The 23,918-nt window shown below is 46.2% G+C and overlaps 1 protein-coding gene and 1 long non-coding RNA gene across 2 annotated transcripts; one reads left to right on the forward strand and one right to left on the reverse strand.

The window, feature by feature from the left end:
• Positions 1 to 229: 229 nt before the first annotated feature.
• ccnd2a (cyclin D2, a) lies at positions 230 to 23,750 on the reverse strand. Its single transcript, XM_037106150.1, has 5 exons — positions 23,111 to 23,750; positions 21,505 to 21,720; positions 17,868 to 18,027; positions 10,293 to 10,441; positions 230 to 4,621 (listed from the first exon to the last, which is right to left on the reverse strand). Exons 1-5 carry the CDS (start codon positions 23,303 to 23,305, stop codon positions 4,448 to 4,450), a joined length of 894 nt encoding a protein of 297 aa, XP_036962045.1. The 5' UTR covers positions 23,306 to 23,750; the 3' UTR covers positions 230 to 4,447.
• Positions 19,619 to 21,427, forward strand: LOC119023887. The gene is made up of 2 exons (XR_005076359.1): positions 19,619 to 20,266; positions 21,032 to 21,427. It is a non-coding gene; the product is annotated as an uncharacterized LOC119023887 (long non-coding RNA).
• Positions 23,751 to 23,918: the final 168 nt, after the last annotated feature.

The following is a 23,918-nucleotide window of genomic DNA, read 5'->3' on the forward strand; positions in this document are numbered from 1 at the left end:
ATTCTGGCCAGGGGAACACATATTGTCCCGCGTTCGTCATCAGTGCTTTGTGTGGCTTTCAAGTCATCGGCTGCTGCAGCTGAACTCTGCTTCGCAGCGTCACTGCTGACTCACGCACACACACACACACACACACACACACACACATACACCCACGCACACAAGCAAGTCTATCGATCATGAAACAATTAAACACAGAGCCCAAAAGGAACACAGGCGTGGGAAATAGTGAGCTGATGTGGTGTCACACCCTTTAAAGCAGAAGTTTATTGAACAGAGGTTGTGCAACAGACATTTGAGGTACATGACATGAGTTATAGTGGAGGGGGGGGGGGACCCAAAAGGGAAATCTGCACCATTGAAACTTCCAGATATCAGAATATTTATGGTTGGACCTGCCAGGTGTAGCTCAGCCCATTACTCTGTGGCAGTTCCAATGGTGCACAGACAGATTAATTCAGACCAAAGCATATCTTTAAACACATACAAGAATCCATGTTCACTGACGTTCAGAGCGATTGTGTTTGTGTAAAGCAAGAACTGTACTTTGGCCATCATAGGAATGCTGTTTTTCCCTCGCTTGCTCTCTCTCTCTCGCACGCAGGCAAGATGTAGCACCAACATGAACAGAAATGAACATGCTTGAACTATCTACGGAACAAACCCCCCTCGGAGAGATGGGCACTGCAAAGTTGATGTGTCGTACCCCCCCTCCTCCAAAATAGGTTTAAGTCCAAGTGGAAGCCTTGCATATTTCCTGTCTCCCATCTCACTGAGCAAGTTGTTTCCCCTCTAAAACAGCGAGAATCATCCACAAAAATGCTAATTTGTCGTTGCTTTACTCTCCCCCCTCCCCCTCCCCACTGTATTCTTTCTCCTCCGTTTCTGGGCTCCCTAACTGCAGAGGTATAGGCGATGGATTTTTGTGTATGTTTTTCTGTTTGTCCAGTAATCCTGAGGTATAGGAAATACCACTGATGCAGAATGTGACTGAAGAAGGAGAGCAAAATAGATTTAAAAAAAAGGGGGAAAGGAGACATGCTATCTAAGCAAACTGTCAAACTGTACAAAGAACATTTCCAGTCGAATACTCATTTCATGTTCTTCTATCACCATCTACTTCGTTTTTTTTTTCTGAATGTATCTCTTAAGCAGTAAAATAATTATATTATAATACAAATGTTTATAAAATAGCAGCACACTCAAGTGACACATCACAACTAGGTAATGTTATTTTTTTGTATAAATGAAACAAATTCATAGCTTTTAGCAGCGCAAAAAGACAACAATAACTCAATAAAAATATTGACACTTTTTTCTTGATGTCTTCACACCTCCTCCTCTGTCCTCTCTTCACTTTGGAATACAGTATCTCTAAATCTTAGAAAAACCCTTTTGCGGGTCTGGTCACCCCATAAAATATATCAAACACAAATTGAAAAGGTGGTCTCAATATATAACACATGCAACAATAAATTGCAGGAAAGAAAAATCACAACCATTAAGTTTGGGAGAGAGCTTACATCAGGCAAACAGAGGCAAAAAATGAAGGGGTCGTATCAAAGATTCAGACGGGGATGTTTTGGCAACATGTGTCATTAAATTGCCCAGTTTTACTGAAAAACATCACTCAGACATTACAGATCCCCACATTTTTCTTCAGTCTGACAAAACACACACGCAGCAAAGTCACATGAAAAAAAAAAAAAACAACTCAAGCATTAAGTCGAAGACACCTTGCTGTGGGAAAGCAACGTGTCCCATGAAAACAAAACAAAACAAAAAAAATCATCCATCTCTTGTTTTGTGCTGATGTCTGTCTGACTGATGAACCCCCCTTGCCAATGATTTGAAGCAGCAAAGCTCACAGGGGACACATGTGTTCACTGACAGACACTGAACTCCACAAGCCAGCACCATAGAAAACTGACCAACCACTGCAACACACATCGGTTAAGGTGGTTTCAAACAAAGGCTCTGCTCTGTCTCAAAAAATGCAAACCCCAGTGCCCTCTGGAGAACTTGTGCAAATGTCGGATGTTACGACCACCTTATCGGAGCTCCTTGCTGCCCTGTGTGACTATCTGTGGCTGTGATGCAGATAAATATGAAAAAAAATTCAAGTAAAAACAAAAAAAATTCATTTCTTGACAATATAAAAGAAAATCAAACAGAACCCATGGATCAGTGAACTCTGTGTGTAGGCGTTTTTTTTTTTTTTTTTTTTTCAATTCATATTGGCGTTTGCGATTCATTCAAACTCTCCCCATCAACTTGCACTTTGCTTGAACAGGAATGTTTTTTTTTCTTCACTCGGAATGTCCTCTCGTCGTAAGTTGTGGAAAGCCTTTGTTATTAATGTGACTCTTGCTTGACAAGGGTATGTCTGATGATTGGGAAACCAGCCCTACAAAGTAAACCAAAGAAAAGGCTAACAAGGAAAAAAAAAAAGAAAAAAAGAAAAGAAAACATCCATTCACCTCCAATCACCACCCGACGCATTTCATTTTACTTATCTCCTGGGGAGCATGTTCTCAAAGTGCTTTGCCATTGAAATCATATAGGGGAGCTGAAAACAACCCTATGTGGGACTCCAGATGCATTGACAGTATATCATCAACCTGTACTCCTCTAACCCCACCCCCCAAGAAAGTTCATGCTCACATGATCTGGCACTGTACAGTCTTAGTTCCTCATTTCATTTCCATGCAAATGGAAAGCCAGAACGCTTCTTTTCACTTAGCTGAGTCATTGTAGACATCCATTCTGAGAAGTTAATGTTGATTCCATCCAAATATGTCAGATGGCAGGTGTCAACGTTTTATCATGAGGCCTTTGGCCATCTTTTTGTTTGTTACATATTCCAGCCACTGGCTGTAAATCATCCTCACCTCCTACACAGCAGCATGCGCCTGCACCACTCAGATCCTCTCTATCCTACCATCCTGTGCTTCCACAGTGACTTCTTGTTGTCCCTGTCCTTCTAATCCTTTCCACGCCGCACCCTGTCCCCACCCTACTAACAAATACAGAGGAGCCTGACATCCTCCAGACTTTAAAAAGCAAAGCCTTACTTTCTTCAAGACATCGTCCTCTCCGGTTTTCACGTGAGCCATACACGCCGGCACACGTGAGAGGTCTTTACTACTCTGTCCAGACTCGAAGCCTTTCACAACTAAGGAAACACTATATCGTAACAATGTGAAAAAGAATGAAGTATCTGCAATATTTCATTAACAGAATGGCAGTAATTAACAAACACCTCACGTGACCTCTGAGTCTGGAAAAATGCTTTTAGAAAGGTAAGGGGCTCCAAGACAAAGTCCCTTCGCTTAACTCTCTCATTCTTAGTCCATGCACATGAGTTTATTGTTGGCCAACAACGAAACCATGAGACATTGTTAATGCATGGAGGCAGTGATATAGCTTAGATGCCCTGTTATACTGATGGACAAAGTATTATGTGTAGCCTCTGCTTGCTCCATAGTCTTTTAATATAGAACGTAGGTCTACGACTTGACTTTTGCAACAAGTGCCTCATGCCATAGAATGCACACTGCTAATATAGATACAGGATCACACGTAGCATTCACACCACGCATGCACACACACACACACACACAGACATGCACATACACACAGACACGCACAGGCGCGCATGCAAGCTGGCAGACTCACTTGCACACTGCACCCACAAACTGACACACACAAGCAGCCTGACAAAAGGAGCTTATTGATCTCTACTACTCAGTTCCAAAATATTCTAATAATAATATTAATAATAATAATAATAATTACTAATACTACTAATAATTATTATCATTCTGTCTCTTCTGTGGAAATGGGACCCACCAACTTATAGCACAATGTTCTCACGGCTTCCACTGTCTGTCTCGTCCTCGACACACACGTGGACCCTCGTGGTGCTCGAGCACGTCCATGGATGTAACGGTGATAATACTCATATTAAACAAAACAGAGGAGGAAACAAACTGAAGCCCCAGTGTGATCCCATGTATGCATTTTTCTGAATGGTTTCCACAATTTCTACCATAACAGCCTCGTCATCAAGCTATGGTTAAAATATAACTTAAAGGACATACTATACAATCAGAGGCAGAATGCAAATATGATTGGCTTCCCTTCTGTATATCCAAGGCACCACAGAGCTTCATCGTATCAAATTTGTCGCTTTTAGACTAGAACATCATAGAAAATCTATTTCGTGGGCAGGTTTGTTTTTTTGTTTCTTTTGACTTGAAGAACAGAAAATCTACACAAAAAAACTAGCAAGCATTGTTCTTTTTTGTTTAAAGGGCTTGTGTTTTTAACATTTTTTGTTCTTTTTGTTCTTTTTTTCTGCTTTTAAGAAAATTGAGGTTTTTTTCATGATGCTTTTTTTTTTCTTTTGTAAAATCCTGTGCAATGATGCCCCTCTTCTGGTGGTTCACAAGTTGACATCGCGGACGTCTGTCGGGGTGGAGGATTGGTCCAGCTCGTCCAGGCCTTTCCCGCTGGGGCCCCTCTGCGTCTGCTGCTGCTGCTGCTGCTGCTGCCGGCCCTCGCGCAGGCTGCTCACCAACACGCGCTCGATCTGCTCCTGGCACTCTTTGAGAACATCCTGCGGTGAAACAACAGAGGAAGGACAAGTCGTAAGAAGGTACCCAAATTAATGTGCTAATGGGGGGGCAGGAATCTCTAATCTCCAAGTCAAGTCAGCAAAACTATGCTTGAATATTTGATTTAAATGTCTGATTTAATGCAGTAGATTTTAAGCAATTTGCAACATGTGTCTTCTGCAAATATTCTGTGGTATATTCTCATTTTACCCATGTGAGTAGAAAAGCTGGGCCTGTTTCATTCAAATCAAAAGATAAGCACCACTGTTTATTGGTGCGGAAATCAGTTTGAAAAAGAGAAATCCGAAAACTTTTGTCAACGCGTGACAAATGGGGGCCCCCCCAGTGTGGCAGCAGAGGGGCCCCTGGGCAGTGGAGGTCACGGGTTTTAAATGACCACCGACTTCCTAGCAGCTCCAACTACTGCCAAGGCTGCGCGTAGACACGGACCAGACCCAGGCATTACATCAGCCCACCAGGGTTGTGCACCGAGCTCCACCCCTATAGTGCTCGTGAGCGCATACCGACACACATGCGTTCCCACACGCATGTCTGTGTGTGCACACCCCCACCCAGCCACCCACCTATAACACACCACCACCAAACAAAACCCAAACAGAAGTAGCCTTGACAACGGCGGCTGAAAACACAGGTAGTACTAAAGCTATGTTAATTACATCCACCTCCTGTGGGAACACAAAGGTGGTGCTTTTTTAACGAGAGCCAGTCTGTGTGCCTGCCTGCCTGCAGGGGATCCATCTGAGACCTGGCCGGCTCGCCTTTCACCATCAAAGGCTGCGGCGGCAATCTGAGAATCCACCTGGGAGAGGAGCCTCTCAACAGCGCTGAGCCCTCATATCCTTCCCTGATGGAGGGTTGACAGAGGGGACAGCGTAGCTCATGAACGGGGGGAAGGGGGGAAGGTAAAGGGGGAGGAGTGCTGAATGGATTGTTAGCAAGAGTGTCTGAGAAGGAGAGGAATGGCCAACCCTTAAATATATTCCGAAAATAACAAACTAATGTGAAAGTTCCTGTCTGCAGGAGCTGATTAAGAGTTAGCAGTGCTCCCTGGTGGTGAAACACAAGAATACAACTGAAGCTGAACTGAGTTGCTTGCTTTCAGATCTACAGAAGCTTGCACACACACACACACACACACACACACGCATAACCGGTTGCTTTGTGGGAAACATGACTGAGAGCGCCCCATGGCCGGAGGGATGGGTGAAAGTGTACCGCATGTGGAGCGGGGAAACATTCTTCAGAAATTTACAGCTAATTTAAACCTGATGGGCCACAGTTTGAGCCTGTGTTATAGCTTCTGGTGCCGCTGGGCCTTGATGAAATGAGAACTGAGACCTCGCTCAAATCAGAATCGCTCGTCGGGAGCTCCTCACGGGTGAGCGACAAAAGGTCACGGTGTCAGAGGTCAAGCAGCATGACACATTGCAGGGTGAGACATGCACCGTGTTGTCACGGGGAGGCTTCACCAGTTTTTGACTTCTAACTCAACTTTCAAAACTGGCAATTTGTTGAAATTCTGCACATGTGGACACTGTTACGGAGGATTTCTTTACGAGTGGAATCTCCTTAAAGGACCAAGAAATCTATTCCATTACATGACCACTGACAAAATGCCTCAGCCAACAGGGGTTTTGCTGATATCTGAAGTCAGCAGGAAGTAATTCCTGCCTTAACATCTCTTTTATTATGAGCTCTCCAGCATCGAGCGGTGATTAGCTCGGGAGAGTTTTTTGGATCACAATCTGTCAAGAATGATTTGATGTTGATGAGGTTGGACCGATCTGGGCTGGGTGCCTCAGGGAAAATGCTTCCCCCAGCAATGGGTCTGACGTGGACGAAACCCGACCAGCGCCTGTCCCTTAATCTCCTCCAGAGGTTGGCCGCTAACATGGGCGTGTGCGCACACACACACTAACGCAAGATCTTCCCAACAACATGTGCCCCATTGGTCATAAAAGCTCAATTCCTGTGAGAAAATTAAGTAAAGCGAAGAACATGTAAAGGAACTGCCTGTGTCTTACCGCAAGAATGTACGCCTTCACTTCTTAAAAGACATGCTCCCCCTGTCTCGGATCCCATGCCAAGCCTCATGGGCTTTATTCGAGAAACTTTAATGACTTCAATGTGTGACTACTGGAAACACCAATACTGTTTTCAGAGAGGCTGTAGGTACTTGGATACCGAGGAGGCCAACAGCACTGAATAAGCTGACCATGGGAGGTAGCGCTATACTCTAGCATCTTATTTTGTAGCCTCAACCCGGAAAAACACATAACCACCTCAGATCCTCCCTTGCTGTTACGGTCCTCCATCTGCCCTGCCTCAAACATACATCACAGTGCACAAATCTGTCCTTCTGGCAAATCAAGGCGTGCACATGATTCCCCCGACGGCCTTTGTGACACTGGCAGTAGGGGGGGGAAGTCGTGCAGACAGACAAAACCAAAAGGAAGAAATGTGTGAAGCCATGGAATGTGTTTTAACTGCTGACTGTACCACACAAGACAGCGTTAGCTACTCTGGGAGGACTTGGTGGTCAGACAGCTGAAACAAACACACAGGCAGACACACACTACAGATCCCAAGGAGTCTTAAGAAGAAATATCCGGAGGCTGACACTGGAAATGAGGAGTCAACACATGACTCGAATTTCCACAAGTTACAATAGAAAATGTGACCTTTCTCTTACTTCTGCGCCGCATGCCGAAACACCACAAATGGTGACGCCACGGGCTGTGTTAATAGAGATCATCTTTCCTAAGAAATGCATCTTTGTTGCAAGCAACGTATTGCGGTTCCCACTCTAAAGACATTTAAAAATTCACATGCATCCATCGTGCAGCTTGAATGAGAACATCTCAGTGATGGTTAGGCCACAATGGGAAACCAAGGTGATAAAAAAAAAAGGAATGAAAACAGGACGACAGGGAGAAGTGGGAAAATGTGTTTCCGGTGTCTTGGTGAGTGACCCTGACCGAAAAAAAAAAAAAAAGATGAATGAGAGACAGAGAGAAAATAAGATGATAAAATCTAGGAAGTGGTGTTTTCACATCGTTGCACTTCTTGAACATCTACTTCCTGTATTAATCATTCAAGAATAAAGGGAAGCTCTACACATTCATGTGCGCACTATTATCTTATCTTATATTATTATCTTGTGTATAGTAGCCTAAAAGTGTATTCCAGCTCTCATTCTGTCACTGCAGATGACCTCTGCAGTTCAGTGAAGTCACAACTGATTAGTCTCCCACCAGAAACTCAACACACTGTCACAAATTCCATATTTTCTCCCTTCGCATTATGACTTGGCTCGTAGACACTGCTGTCCCTAACAGGGAGCCCCTCTTGGCCACACCAGGTGCATGTGAGGCTGCACAACATTCTTCCAGCGGCCCAAGATGGTGACTTGGCCCTATCACATTTCCACTGGAAAACCACAGCTTCTGGATACCACAGATGCCAGCAGGGTGCCAGGGGGGTGGCGTTGGCCATGATGCTGTTGGCAGCAGCAGCTGCAGAGGTTGGCCAAACTTGCTTTGCCTTCATATTTTGCCTGGCTCTTTGGCCCGGCTGGCTACGGGACGCCGCTCTACCATCTTGCCGAGCCTCAACACTGCCGGCCAAAACCAAAGACAGTATGTATACACATTTAGACTCAGGTTCATACCTCCACCCTGATGCATGCTGTTGAAATCGAGTGTGAGGGTGGGTGTCGTATAAAGTATCAAGGGATGCAGCTTTCGGGTAAAGAAGGTAGGGTAAGGCTTCCAAAGACGTCACTGATCACCGTTTCCTCTTTTTAAAAAAGAAAGCCTTAACCCTTAAACGGTAACAGAAAATAAGCAGCACTGAAAGCACTTATTAATGCTTTTGTAACACAACTGGTGCACAAGTCTGATGCAGACCAAAAGATGCACTCCAAAAGTGTTTAGTTCTGGCTTCATCGTGGCAGTTTATACTAAAGCGTCCTCTATATGTTGAACAGAGGAGGGTGCCCTCTGCTTTGCCTCCTGTGTTTACTGCGAGCCATGGCTTGTCTGAATCCAGGAATGTGAGGAGTTGATCAGACACACAGAGCGACTTAATTCCCTCAAGTCAAAAAGACCTCGCAGCCTAAACACACTGAGGCCCTGTGCTGCTGAGGTCAGCTATTTGTTTTTCCTCAGCTGCTGAGCGAGACTTCACACAGCTCGCACCAGAGGGAGCCATGCTTTCCAGCAGCGATGCACTATGGCCCGTAGGAGGAGACGAGAGAGGGCCGATTGTCGCGAGGGAAGGCATGACACCCCCTCCCAGTGTCCTTTTCACACTTCAACAGCTTTCTTCCTCCTCCTCCTCCCTCTTCGCCTCCTTTTGGAGACAGAATTGAACATACCAGGGCTGAGGCCTGGGATCTGTGTCGTGCCCTTTGATCCGCTCCCTCCGCGGTGAGCACACATGAACTCTAAATGTTCATGTTTAGATTAAGTCTGCTGTTACTGACTAAAAGCCTTTTTTTCCCCATCATGTTTGGTAATAGGCGCTCTTTCGCCAAGGCTGCAGCCTCCGAGCTGGAGCTGGTCCCTGCCCACTGCTCCTGAATAGTTAGGATGGGTCAAATGCAGAAGACTAATTTGTCCAGAGAGGCTAATAAAGAATGACTTAATAAATCAACCTATGCTGCCGCTTTGCCCACCCTCGCAGCCAGCTACAGCGAGCTGAAGCCCTCTCCCATCCACGTGATGAAAGCCAGGCATCTCCGAGTCAGTAGAGGCCCTGCCTGTGTTTGGACTCAACTCACCCACCACCGCAAAACTCACTGTACCCAGACAGCCGCACAACGGCCTGGCCAGCATTCCTGTCAGCGACAGAGCATACTGTATATGCTCTCAACCTGGCTCGATTTAGAGGATTCTTTATGCGAGGGGGCCCTGAGCAGCCTGACCAGACGGATGGGGGGGGGGGGGGGGGACCTGCCGCATGCCACCTCCCAGTCCAGTCAAGTGTACGACAGAGGAGGCTGCGTGTAAACCGATGAGCTTCTTTTAATGAAGACGTTTTTTTGGTCTCAGATTTGTAGTTTTTTTTTATTTTGGTTTGTTTTTTCTCGATTGGCAATAAAATCCCCTCATAATGGGTTTGTGGAATCCCAGCGAAGAAGCCAAATGTGAGTCTGTCGCAAACACACAACCTCAACAAACATGTGGCATTTCTTAACTTTTGACATAAATAATAGGGATATTTCCCCTCAGAGAAGTAGCTAGTCTCTGAGACGAAAGCAGAATTTCCTTGTTAACACTCAGAGATCGTAAAAGTGTGCGTTTCAGGCGTAGTAAGATGAGTTAATTGTGGCATTTCGCTGGAAATGTAAGCAAACTAGAGAGATCGGCAGCTGATTCAGCTTTGAATCATAGAGCAATAATTGTACTTATCTAAATACCAGAGAGCACCTAACTAATCTCACAAAAGATATACTCACACTTATTCCTCCCCCACATTCAAAATTACTCAGAAACATCCCCACTCAAATTTTCCACACACAAGTATCAAGGTCTCAGCTCAACCTTTTACTGACAAGACCACACTGGAATGTTTTAAACTCAGTTGTTGTTTTGGAAAAAAAAAAAAAAAAATGTGTGTCCGGCCCAAATCAGAGTAAAACAAACTCACCACTTCTGTGTTTGTGATTTTGGCCAGCAGGTCTGTCAGACTGTCGCCCCACTGTGACTGGTCGGTTGAGTCCAGCTGTAGGCCGCAGATTGCTGCCCCCACACTTCCTGTGGCAATCATGGAGGGAGGGTACATGGCGAATCTGAAATCTGTTAAAAGGAAGGAATGAAAATTTTAGTCAAATGTGTCTTCGGTGCTTAAATTTTAAGTTCAGTGGATAAATGACTTGAACTGTTTTTCTTTTTCATTCTTTTATTCACCTGGTGCTGTTCCTAAATTGCACTTTTCAATTCATATGCTCCACAAATACGTCCCTCCCAGAGACAATATGATTTGGTAATCTAGCAGTCAGCTAATAAATAATCCCTCTATTGCACCGGGCCTGAACGCAGTGCTCACTAATGACCAGGGGCCTGGATAATGAGGGTTCACTTGGCTTGTAAAGGAGCTGAAAAGCAACCACCCTCACCCCGCTCCCCACCCGAGTCCCCCCTTTCCCCAGCCCGGCCCCTTTTCTTCCATCTCCTGAGTAAATCGTGTGCTCGCTGAAAAAAGCCCCATAGCGCTTGGAAAGGGAGGAATAAAGAGGCTCAGTGCCTCTGCCAATGCTCACTGCTGTAGGTCCTTTTTCCACGTGTGGTCACAGGCGTGCGTCTCAAAGACCAATAACCTTGTTAGCTCCCCTCACTGTCATTCATAATGCAAATGAGACAGCTTGTGAACGGGCCAGAAGCCCGAAAAGGCAAGGCAACTGGCATACAGGGGGAGAGAGGGCGAGAGAGAGAGAGACAGGCAGGGAGAGAGAGAGAGTTTTTCTCTTCACAAACAGAGACATACACACAAACAGACACACACACCCACACGCACGCACGCACAAACACACACACACATATCCACACACACACACATATCCACACACACACACACACACACACACACACACGCTCCTTTCTCAATTCTCTCTTTATGTCTTGCTCAACTTCTACCTTTCTTTTTGGACAACACATGGCTTGCTTAGATGGGGCCAGTGAATGGCACACATGCCCCAGTCTTTGTTGCTACAACAGGCAGCGGTTTGCATTGGCGGCCCTCCTATCTTTTAGCATATTAATAGAGTGGCGGGCCTGCGAGAGGGAAGGCAGAGGAGTGTGACTCCATTGTCCAGAGTCATCACCTCATTTCACCCAATTGAGAGACACAGCATCCATCCCTTCTCCGCTGATACCAATTGAGCGAGACAGGCCGGACAAAGAGCGTGGCTGGACAGGGGAGGGGGCAGGGGGTCGACTGGGGGGAGGAAGATGAAGAAGGAGGGATGGACGGTGTGGCGACAAGGCGACGAGGAGAAAAGAAGGGGAAGGTGGTGGGCTTGGTGGGAGAGGAGAGGGGGTGGACAACTCCGATTGCACATCACTCTCAAGTCTGTGTCCAGACTCTTGTGAGGCTTTGGAAGAAGAAAAGAGTCGCCCTCCAGCGACCCTCACCTCCTGCCTCCCACCCCCCCGCCTCACAAGTATGCCTCTGTTCGTGGGCCACCTATGGGCTAGAGGAGTGGGCAGTGGGGGCATAGAAACAGCCTGCACATTAACATATTGCCATATTCAATTGCAAAGCAAACTGCGTGCGATGGCTCTGAAGGAGATTTTTCTTCCTTCTTTTTTTCAAAAATCTGGAATCAAAGAGGTAGGCCCTTTGATAGCTGTAAAGGCAGCCCCTCACTGCCTTTTTAACATGCACAGCCAGGCGCTTTCTCATCTTGTGGGCTCAGTGTTGACAAATAAATGAACTTATTATACACCCCTGTGTTAGCCGCTGGGCCTCTGCCAAGGGGCGATTTATTAAAGGCTACCTCGAGCCAAGAGGAAAGAGCACACAAAGCCCCTCGGCATTACATCACTGCTGTAAGAGCACAACTTTCTATAGAGGGCTAAAAGGACAAAGGCATACACGGATTTACTGTACGTGTGCAGTGAGCGCAGACTGACAGGCGAGGAGGCAGACACCTAAGAGACGCGAGGGGGAAACAATGCACTGATGCCCGCATGGTTTAAGATGCAGACACGCATACACAAACACACAAACACACACACACAGCACAGACGTAGGTTTGTGGGAGAGCTGAGTGGCGGGCAGTGGGCAGCAAGCTGATTTTTCGCACTCAAGACAAGACAGGTCTGTAGCAGAACAAGGACGCGCGCGTGCAGCCGATGCGGGCTGACACTCGGGCCTGGTGGCTGCTGCATGTGGGGCGAAGAATGGCTGTATTTTAGGAGGCCCTCATTGATATTCATGTTGAGGATAAACAGTGTATGTAGCTGAGTGGGGACGCCTGCGATGGAAAGCTCCCTGTGAGCAGCGGCTGGCTGGCCTGGCCTGCACGCCTCTCACCCCCTTCAATGGCCCTTTCTCCTCCCTGCGCCCCCTCATCTCCATTCCTCCGTGTTCCTAACCCCCTGAAACACCATCCTCAGGCCACTGGTCGCACAGCCCGCCGCCCCGCGCGGCCCACTCCTCCTGGGTGGCTGCAATGCACAGTGTGCACATTAAACTTGTAAATTAATTAAAGTTGGAAAGTTGAACAACGGCCAGGAGAAGAAAGCAAAAAAAAAAAAAAAAAAAAACCTCTCCTTCTCACCCCTGACTCTCTTTCCAGGGCTATAAATCAGGGTCTTGTGTTGTATACATGTAGCGCTTATTGACCTTGTTTATTAAAGGAGTAGCATTACGAGGACCCAGGGCCTGTTGACTGATTAAGGCCAAAAACAAACATAATTTCTGGGGTTGGCATGACAGTCAGTTTCACCACTAATGCAACACAGCCTGGTAGTCCAAACATGGCCTGTAGAGAGCTTCTCAGACACACACCGAAAACAACGTCCCAACTGGGCTTACGGAGCTCTTCCAAATGCAACAAGGGGAAAAATTACCGATTAATAGCTTTATACAGATATCTGTCATATTCCATTACCTCTTATCCCCGGCTGTCACTCCAGAGACAAACAAGAAACAGAACTTTGAGGAGAATTTGAGTCATGCACCCCGGCTCAAAGTCTGATCAACTCATTTGCCAGAAAACAGAATTCCTCCCTAATTGCAGCATCCTGTGACAGCTCGCTTCACTCTTGCACCATCAAATCCACTGTCACAGCTGGAAGGGGGCGGTAATGTCAGAAGTATCAGCGATCAGATGTGGGACGGAGGACACTCTGGTGTCACGACAGGTCAAACCAGCTTCCACTAACATTTACTTTGCTTTTAGATCACAAATATTAGTCTTTGTGGTCAGCGTGACCTCCAAGGTAAACATGGAAGCTTAAAAACATTTTGATTCCTCAAACTTTTTTCCGGTGGGATGACTGCAGCTTTGAACGCAAAAAAAAAAATAAAAATCTCGGTCTTTGTGTTTCTGGTGTGACTCAGCAGGCTTCAGTATTTATAGTGTGGTGCTGATTACACCAGCGAGGTGAAGGAGAGGAGGAGCAGGAGGAGGAGGAAGCGGAGGGACTCAGGACATGCCACTCGATGATTCACTCTGCGTGTCACATTTTTGGGCGCACACTGTCAGGAAGCTTCTCCCCGCTCCATGTGCCGACGGTGCAGTCGGACCGGACGTGACTCCTCACATCAGCGGGGCTTGCGGAGAGATGATAATTTGTCGGAGGAGGCGGCTAATTTGTTAGGGTTCTGACTCATCAAACATGAAGGGGCTTTTATGTAAACAAACACCAGTAGAGACCATTTCATTGACCACGTCTGAGATGAATCATTCATCTCTAGAATGCGGAGCTGGGCCTGGAGGGGATTCTCCTTGTGGCAGCCACTTGGAGAGGAAGCTACAAGGGAACATTCCTGCCTCTGGACCAGTGAGACGTAACAGCTAAGATGAAAAGAAGTCTTATGAGTCATTTGAAAACATTTTGACGGTTGCACAAAAATGGACACGTTTGCAGATAGTTTGTCTCTTCCTGGGGATGAGAAAGATTTGAGGCTCCCTCCTTGTAGGATACAGAAAAATCTGTCGGCTTTGGAGAGCTCTGATGATACTCTGTGAATGTCTTCATTATTTCGAAATAAAAGTTAAATACGGTGGAGGTGTAGGGTGTTTATCGTACAAGGTCCACTTTTAAAGGGGCATTATGTAGTTTTGAGGAAGTTTAATCAGATGAGAAAAATCTTCTTTGACGTTTTTTTTAATGCCTAAACAAACTACATAAACAAAGGCTCTTAGATTTTCATAATTGAATAAACTGAACAATCAAACTGACCTTAAAGGACAGCACAACTTCATACTGTTTTACTGTGTTTATCTTTGGTGGACCCTGCCACCTTTCTAGCTTCAAACAGTGTTCTGGGAACCTTATTTTCCTCCGAGAACAGCTTGTTTATTCACTTACAGAAAAAAAATATATATTTCTTAGTTTGAATTTGTTCTCCAAAACAACAGCGCCCCTTTAGATACCTTCAATAAAACCTCAGCTACGGGGAAGGCTAATAACTTCTTTCATGATAATTTTGTTGAAACTCTACGGCAGATGGTGCCCTTATACAAGAGGGAAAATGAAGCCATGCAGCGAAGCCTGGCGTCTTGCATGCTTGTTGGCTGGTGAATCATTAGTTTGTCTCAGGGAAACTAACCAGTTAATCATCAAGTTACTTCAAACAGTCCAAAGACTCTTCCACGCACCAAGGAAAGTAATCAAATAATATTCGTACTCAGTTACTTAAACCACCTGTTATTTACATCCAAACTTGTAGCAAATTCGTCATTGTCTCCTTCAGGACAATTGATTCTCTCTTGGACGGCTCTGTTGGCCCTGCTCCAGAATTTTCTTTTGATCCACTTCTATGACTATTGTCACTATTCCATCCATACCATTACAGAGAGGGCTATTGGAGTCCGTATGAAAAAAAAAAAAAAATAGACCATAATCCCTGCCAATATGGCAAGAAGACGGAGCTCAATAACTGCAGCAGACAGGTTGGGGTGCATCTGTCTGCCCCCTGCACCCCGTCCTTTCTCCCACTTTACCTCAATTGAATAAGAATAGAAGAGGAAGCTCGGAGTGCTCGGTGTCTGTGTGGAGGAATGGAGGTTCATAATCTCCCTTAATGAGCTTGTTTCTGGGCTATTATCCGGCGGCCTGCCTGAGGGAAACGCTGGTGTTTCCTATCAAGTGGCCCCGCAGCGCTGACCCTCGCATGGCTCTGCATATGAAATGTAAGGGCCAAGCCTTTTGTCTCCTTTCTCCCAGCCTCTAGCTGAGCTCCCGAGCCATTTGCATAGTCCTGAAAGGAGCGGCCAATGTTATTAATTAATACAGAGCCAGCCTGCGCCACCTGACAAAATCCCACCGAGTGGCCCGAACGGAACTGTTTCATCAAAAGAGAGGAGCCATTAGGAATGAGAGGCCTTATTCTCCACTCCACTCTTCTCTCTCTTGTTCCCTTGAAAACAGAGAGCCGTGGTTTTATGCGTGTTTTCTTTTTCAGTATGGGGGCAGCGGTGGAGGCGGCGGCAGCGGCGGCGGCAGTAGTGGTGGGTGGTGGGGTTGAATGAGACTGTATGAAATAGGAAGGCCACAGGTGACCCGTTGTCAACTGTCTTGCAAATGTAAATCCTCCTGAGAGACCTCCTCCTTCTGCTGCGTCTTTACCTTCTCCACTCCGCTCGGGTCGGAGGATGTCTCAAGGAGGATTCTCACCAGATAACCCGAAGATTTACGGCTGGGAACGTTCCACAAATGGGGTTTCGAATTCCCAGAGATCTTCAGATGCACCAAATTGTTGACTCACCCGCGCTCTCTCTTTCTCTGCCTTGCCCTCACTCGCAGTGTTTGCCTGGATACAAGTCTGAGGAGAGCATACACAGATAAATGGCCTGTTGCTAATCCAGAGCTATCTCCAGAAAAAGTTTCTCCCCTAAAACACAATGTCAGGGAGGACGACTCCTGGAGGCTCGTAAATTTATTTCCACTGCCTCATTGAAGCAATTAAGGACAAAGTGCATGCTGAGTCTTTCACAATGTTGCTTTGGGAATAGGTCCGATCACTGACACGCTGTCATTCCACACATTAATCCGCTGGCACAAAACAAGGGGTGAGAGATGCAGGGTGAGACAGAGAGAGGAAGAGAGCAAGAGATAGTGAGAGAGAGAGAGAGAGAGAGAGAGAGAGAGAGAGAGGGACGGGGAGAAACAGAGAAAACAGGCGTTCCTCTTTCAAATATGAACTTTTGCAAACTTTTCTCACCCTCAGATCCATTGCACAATCAGTGCAAGGGGATTCCATCACTTTATATTGTAAATACCTGTCACCTCCCCTCGTATTTATTCATCCAGCTACACACACAGACTCCTCTGAATGATGTCAGCACAAGAGGCTGTTTCCCATGGGGGGTTGGTAGGGGGTGTAGTTAGCATTCCTGCAGAAAAAAGGAAGCTGGTGGTGGTTGTCACCCAGACAGTGAGAAAAAAAGGAGTGTCAAACAGCCTCATTGTGGGTTAAATGCGTATTTTGCCGTGTCACTACCAAGATAAGATCATAAACACGTTAAGGGCTGGCGACAATCGCCGGTTTCAATCAACACCCCTGCATTATTAGCAGTCTGAATGCGTTGGTGGCAGTGACAAGAAAACAGGAGAAACCTGCCCTATGGTGAATCTCAACATGGGAAAGCTATCATGTCCTCCAGCTGTAGGGCGGGGAGGCGTGAGAAGTTTTGGGGGAGAGAAAGAGGGAAGGAAGGCGGCAGGGGAAAGAGATACGAAAACATGACATGCCTCAGAATTGGCAGGGCAAAAACAATACACTCCTCCGGCTTTTCCCTCACTCCCTGCTCCCTCCTGCATCTTCTCCGTCTCCGACCTCGCCGTCTCTTCAGATCATGTTAAAGGCTCCCTGTCCCTCCCACGACTCGCTGGATGTTTGATCTCGGGGGGAACAATTCACCTCAAGAGCAAAAAAGAGACAATGGCCTGCCTGCCTCCACCCCTGTCCATTCCTCTTCTCGACCCCGTGCGACATGGGAATGCCCCTCAACCGGGCTCAATCTGCTTTGAAGTGATACTGGATGCTCTGGAAGCCACTGATACTCAACAACATGACCACATACCAGCCTGGGAGAAGACTAATGATGGACGTGAGACTTAAGAGTCTAGCGCTGAAAATGTCTTCCATGACACATGCTTTTCTCAGGCTGAATACTTTCCCATCGGAGGTAATGCTTCTCACTTCAATTACGGCGGGCCGTGACTGGCCCGCAGCACACCTCTGAACAGAGTTGTTGCCGCATGTTATTGAGAGAAGAGGGCGAAGAATGTGTGGATAAAGACATTTTGCAACATGAGAAAGTATGTTGTTGCAAGCCATTATCGCTTGGTTTGACTTGGCAGCTTGTTCGTGATCAGTGTCACTTGCAACACCAACAGAAAGAAAGAAAGAAAAAGAAGCGAGAGAAAAAGATGCGATATGAAGATGACATCGCACTCTGTAACGTCATCTGCTGGATCTGTGAACGTCTCACTTCGTTCGGACAAATACAACAGGACATCAAACGTGTCCGGCATTGCGTCCTACCTGTGGCGCAGAGGGCGATGAAGGTCTGGACATGTTTGCGTATAAGTGCCAGCTTATCCTCAGGCAGCGGCAGCCTCCTTACAATGTGCTCGATGAAGTCGTTCGGTGTTACTGCTGCCAGGTTCCACTTCAACTTCCCCAACACCACCAGTTCCCATTCCTTAAGAGAGCGAGACAGAGAGAGACGGACAGAGAGAGTAGCAAACAGAGAGAGGTAACCAAGGATGAGACAGAATTAGAAAGATGAAACGACACAAAGTACAACCCTGTATTTGCATACATATTTAACACTTAGACTACAGCCTGAAGTGAGTGAGCGTGTCTCCGTGGGCCCCCGGCCCTGTACATTATGTGTGTGGAGGTTAAGCGTTATTGTTATTATGTTAGCCTCTGCTTGACTGAGCCTGGGACAGAGAAACACCAGCAGCGCCACCAACCCAGGTGACCTCACAACACTGTCTCCCTCCCCGTCTGTCTGTCTGGCATCTGGGGACTTTCCTAAAGAGGCCCACTAGAGGTTCTACTGTGTGTGTGTGTGTGTGTGTGTGTGTGTGTGTGTGTGTGTGTGTGTGTGTGTGTGTGTGATTGTACAGTGAAAATGGATAGGAAGGCTGTGCTTGTTGAGCAGGATCAGTGATAAATCTCCTTTATCTGAATTTAAAGGGGGCGCCGTGTAGTTTTGTAGACCAAATTCAAACTCAGATCAATGAGGTAATAATACAAACTCAGAAACTTTCCATAACTGACTAAACAAGCTGTTCTCAGAGGAAAGTGAGGTACCCAGAACACTGTTTGAAGCTAGAAAGGTGGCAAGGTCCACCACATATAAACAAAGCAAAACAGAATGAAGTGACCTTAAAGGAAATGAAGAGTTTATTCATTTAGTTTGTTTAGGTATATAAAAAAAAGACATTTTTCAGACATTCTTCCCCGAAACTCCATAGTGCACCTTTAATGTCATCTCATTCCACTCATCATTTAGTCAATTAAGCCTCGCAACAGGTGATGTTTTGTGACTTATTCTTCATATAAACAGCATGAAGTGCCAAATTGAATTAAAGACTTCATTTTAGGCAATCTACGGCACATTTCTGGCTCACAGGAAACGTAAACTTGGTGCAGCGTTTGACTCAAACCAATGTGAATCAGTTCACTTTGGATCTCTCGGCGAAATGTGATGACATGCTGGTCTCGATGAGTGTCTGTGTGAGCGTGTGTGGGACACTAGGTGTGGTCTTCTCCTCTCTTAGAGTGTATTGTTACTTTCACTTCCTAGAGGAGGAGGTGATTAACCGACGAGTTGGTGACTAATTTGGGAAAAAATGTCGTGGTTTGGTTCCGGACTGCAGCCTTGTGACTGGGACCACGGATGCTCTTCATTTTCCCTTTCAGAGCAAGCGAGAGACCACATGGACTCATAGTCATGAGACAATTCAACATGGCTGCCACTGACTTGACCTGCTACCAGCTGGCAATTTTCTAATCAAAGTGACCTTTTTTCAGCCTGGTAATGCTTGTCTGATCTCCTTGATGCCGTGGGGCAAAGAGAGGGGAGAGAAAAGGCTCCATTTAAAAAAAAGGTTTTCTGTAATCATGTGAGAGGAAATGAGAAAATAAAAGCATCTGAGTTAAAGGTGAAAGACATCTCCCCATGCTTGCTTGGAGATGTGTCACCAGTATCTCAAAGATTCAATTATTCGATTATGCAAATCATGCTAACAGGCTGTGTTTTCAGGGGTGTAAATAAAGACACTGGGGATGGGGTGGGGTGGGGGGGCAGCCCCAGCAAAGACAAACACCCTTGCGTTTGATTCGCATTGCTGCCTCAGATACATGCCTGCATTCAGTGAAGAACTTGCAGTGCTGAGTTATAAACAGCTCCATTTGTAAATGTGGCCTTGAAAAAGGCAAACCCATCTCCGTCATGGTTTTCGTAACACATTTTGTACCAGAATTGTTCGCTTTCCCATGCAGCAGAGCAGCCTCAGTAACTTACTGGAATCTAATGTTTGCAACATGGCCGCCTCCTGCTCCCAGAAGCCTTCACCATCAGTGCCAAGCTAGCAATATTCAAGCCTACAGCAGAAGACTATGACAAACCTTGCAACACAGACTCTGTGCTGACAGAGTGGCAGGCAAGCAGGCAGGCAGGCAGGCACCCACTTCCTTCTTCTACTGCCTTCCTCTGGTCACACCTTCTTTGAAAATTGCGGTTCTCTTTACAAGAAATTGTTACCAAAGACGAGGACAAAAAAACGATCACATGCCCCGAGCAGCTGATCTCTGTTTCCTGTATCTGCGTGTCAGCCAAAATACTGCCTTATACAGAGACACTGAGAAGAGGCCCCGGCAAGCCAGTTCAAGGACTGGAGGCTTTGTCTTCAGTCGTGCACATGAAGGTAGGACGCACTCAGTTTTTTCTTGTAAAAATGCAGCGTGACGCGCTGCTTTATCACGAGCCCACCGCCGGCTGACAATGCAGCACTTTTCTCCCCTTTAATGCACGTTCTGTTTACTTGTCACGCTGACCGTTGAGGCCCTCACTGCGGAGCGCGGTGAGCGAATCGGACACAATATTCCCGAGCAGAAACACATTCCAGAAAATTATCAGCGACCAACAAAACCAACAGGAACTCGAATATTCTGCAGCAATCGAGCAGGCGAGCCGGAGAGAGCCGCCACTCAGGCAGCGAAAGCAGGCCTGCAACCATCAGCCACGTCTGAATCATAATATGTGGCCTCTTTCACAACATGGGTGGGATTGGCTGTTGTTTACTGAGGAATGTTTATGTAGCACCACAGAGCAGTGGGGGAAACACTTATCTGATGGGAAAACCGAGTTAATTAATTGGTTCGCGCTGGTGAAGGCAGCTGGTATTATCAGAACCGAGGGGGCCTTATCGAGCGCAGGACACAGAGGAATGACATTTTTGTGCTCCAGACGACACACAGTGTCCCCCCCCCCGCACCATCGCTCCTGACTGCGAGCCACATTTCTGCGCTGCAAAAAAATAATAATGAAAAAAAAAACAAAAAAACGTGCCAGAGTCAGAAACAGCGCAGCATGACATAATATCAGAAATGTGTGCATCCACGGTTATTTTTGGACGAGAGCTGAACTGTAAAAGGCAAACTTGAATTTCTCTGTGTCTCTCCCTCTCTAGCCGACAGGAACAGAGTCAGAACTTTGGCTGGAGTTCAAGCTGACCTCGTTGCTCTGTGCAAATATCTGCCACTAGATGGCGATGGAGACCACTGCACAGGACTGCACAGACAGGATGGATACTGTAAAAGCCCAGAGGGTCCTGTACAGTAAAGGGAGCCCTTGTGGAACAATTCACTGCAAAGGCTTTGGCTTTTTAATGATGACGGCGCAGTCCAGACTGGAGACCGGGCACCAGATTGGGGCGAAATGACAGCAGCACCTGTGTTTATGTGGGATGTGTTGAGCTGGGTGATTAAAAATGAATGTATTCAAAAATGGAGGTGTTGCCCCCTGAAACAAGTGAAGTTCCCCAAAAAAGCATGATGTGGAAATAAAAGACATTCATATATCATGACACCATGTTCAAACAGCTGGCGAGGACAGCACCAGTCCTCCAAAAGTGTGAATTTTGTGAAACCAACTGTTGCTTACCAGCAGCTCTTGTGGTCTGATGGAGTTATCTGTGTAGATGCAAAGCTTCTCTGCAGTTAATGGACGAGTCTCTTTCAATTTGGATGCAAGAAACATGCACACTGCTCCCAGCAGCTGCAGGTTACACTTTTTGGTGGGTACCACGGCTAAAAATCTGTCTAAGTAGTTCATGGCCAAGGGAAAAACTTCTTCCTCGCACTTCTGCTCCTCACAAACCTGAATAAAGAGAGGGCAGACAATGCGGCAATGTTCAGCATTTGGAATCAGTAACCCACCCTGGGGTGACCTGACTTGTTTTCCAGCACTTGAAATGTATATAAAACTTTTATGAGATAACGAAACAAAAGTCTAATCACATAAAGAGCACATATAAATTCAATGACACACATAGTTGGGGCACGGCCAAGAATTTGCGCCCAGCCCTAATCGGTTGCGACATCATAAATTAATTCGAAATAGATTATTTCGCTGGGAATGAAATAAGTCCCGGACACATACTGTCAATAGAGTCGCATTCCTGCAGTTCATTCACTAAGAAATGAATTCAAGTCACAATCAGCCGAGCCAAAAAAACACCCCGACAGCGCAGCACACGGAAACACACTTTTTTTTTTCATTCGTCATATTTTCATAAAATAATTAAAAATACAAATAAATTATCTAGAGCGATTTTCTTCGCACCATAATGTTCAGGGGGGTCTTCCACATCAGACCCGACAATTCCTATCCAAATGCACGCGCGATAAATAGGAAGAAAATGTCAAAATAAAAGGCGAGTCGCGAGAGGTTGGTCCGATGTGCGTCACCACCGACCCGATATATATATTTCAAAAATTAATTAAAAATCTCCAGTCGCTCGGATTCTGACAATATTTACATGAAAATAAAGCTCGGGGGCTCGAGATTGTTTACAGGCGGACGATGACCGGAAATATTGGAGCGAGTGTCAAAAATCGAACATAATTCCAGAGAGAGGCTTTGCGACGGGGGGAAGACCAAAACGACAGATAAGGCCCTCGCCCCTTCCGACATTTAAAATAGATACCTAAAGTGTTCGCAACGCTTTTGGGGATCATTTCTATATTCAGCGGACACCCAAGAACCTCCTCTGTCATTGCCGATGGCTTATAACCGCTGTTATTGCGTTTATGACACTGTAAAGTCCTCTTAAAAGCCCAAGCGCTCCTGTAAAAAAACCAACATGGCGATAAGCAGCGCAGGGCAAGCATTGCATCGGCGAGTGCATACGTGTGCATGGAAATATTCAGGCTATCTAAAATAATAACATTAAAGAATCAACGGGCAGCCCGTGCGGCCGACGTGCGAGGCACAGGGAGGAAATTCTCCGGTGTCGCCGATATCACAGCTCGAAGTTTTTTTCGTAAGCACCGTCGTTGGCGAGGCGGACTTTAAAAATGGGAATATATCGCGGAAAACGGCACATTTGGTTAATACGAGGAATAAGCAGTCGGAAACGAGAGCAATAAGTGTGATCTACTGTCCAAAAATTGCAAAGGGCGCTCGCCAAAGCAGCAATAGAAAACAAATCAAGAGGCTTTAAAGTCGAACCACGGAAATAATAGGACTTGTGTGTTTCGGTATATACCTCCAACATCCAAGTCGCGACCATCCTCCTCATAAACGGCTGGATATCTTTCTGGACGCCTTTGAAATAGGAATATTGGGGTAGAAACCTCTCCTCTATGGTCAACAAGCTCTGCAGGACTCTGTCATCGCACAGGAGGTTCGGATCGGGACGAGCTCTTATGATGGTGTCCATTTCGAGGCAGAGCAGCTCCATGGTGCTGGTGCTTTCACTTTAGTGAAAAAGTAGGATTTCTCTCTCGGAAGCGTAAAAGCGGTTTTGCGGAGCCAAAATGCAAAGGGGTGGCAGGGAAAGTCTTGTCGAGGCATAAAAAAGTGAGACTGCAGGGGCTCCGTAAGAGTAGTCCTGCCTCTCCTTGCTGAGAACTTTTTCCTCTCTCCCCACAGTGCGCCTCTACTTTCATCCGCCTGGCCAGATCAGGCGCACTTTCAAGCCTGCCCTGCATGCGCCACTGACGCAATTCACTTCATTACCTCTGTATAGACCAGACGCAACACGCTGCAGTCCCGTCCCTCTTTTTCTTTCAGGGCTGACATGCAGGACAACTTTCAGCAAACTGGTTTGATTTCTAAATGTTAAAGGCTGACACTCTCCCCCCACAGCAGATGCACAACAAAGGTGCAGAGTAAATCCCTCTCAACTCCAGTTGTACCTGGAGTTTTTTTTTTTTTCCGCACTTCCCGGCCATTTAAGGCTGAAATAGACACATTAAAAATAAATAAATAAATAAATAAAAAATCTTGGGGTGTATTCAACTGTGTGACTGATTAATGTTCACTTTAAACCTGTTGGTGCCTGGTTGCCTTAT

Source organism: Acanthopagrus latus, chromosome 8, assembly GCF_904848185.1.
Source record: "Acanthopagrus latus isolate v.2019 chromosome 8, fAcaLat1.1, whole genome shotgun sequence".
Classification (NCBI taxonomy): domain Eukaryota; kingdom Metazoa; phylum Chordata; class Actinopteri; order Spariformes; family Sparidae; genus Acanthopagrus; species Acanthopagrus latus.

Excerpts from the sequence above, each read along its gene's own strand:
- ccnd2a (XM_037106150.1), bottom strand. The coding sequence starts at position 23,305 with ATGGAGCTGCTCTGCCTCGAAATGGACACCATCATAAGAGCTCGTCCC. Across the intron at positions 21,721-23,110 it reads TCGCGACTTGGATGTTGGAG|GTTTGTGAGGAGCAGAAGTG; the intron begins GTATATACCGAA and ends CTCTTTATTCAG. Across the intron at positions 18,028-21,504 it reads TCAGACCACAAGAGCTGCTG|GAATGGGAACTGGTGGTGTT; the intron begins GTAAGCAACAGT and ends CGCTCTCTTAAG.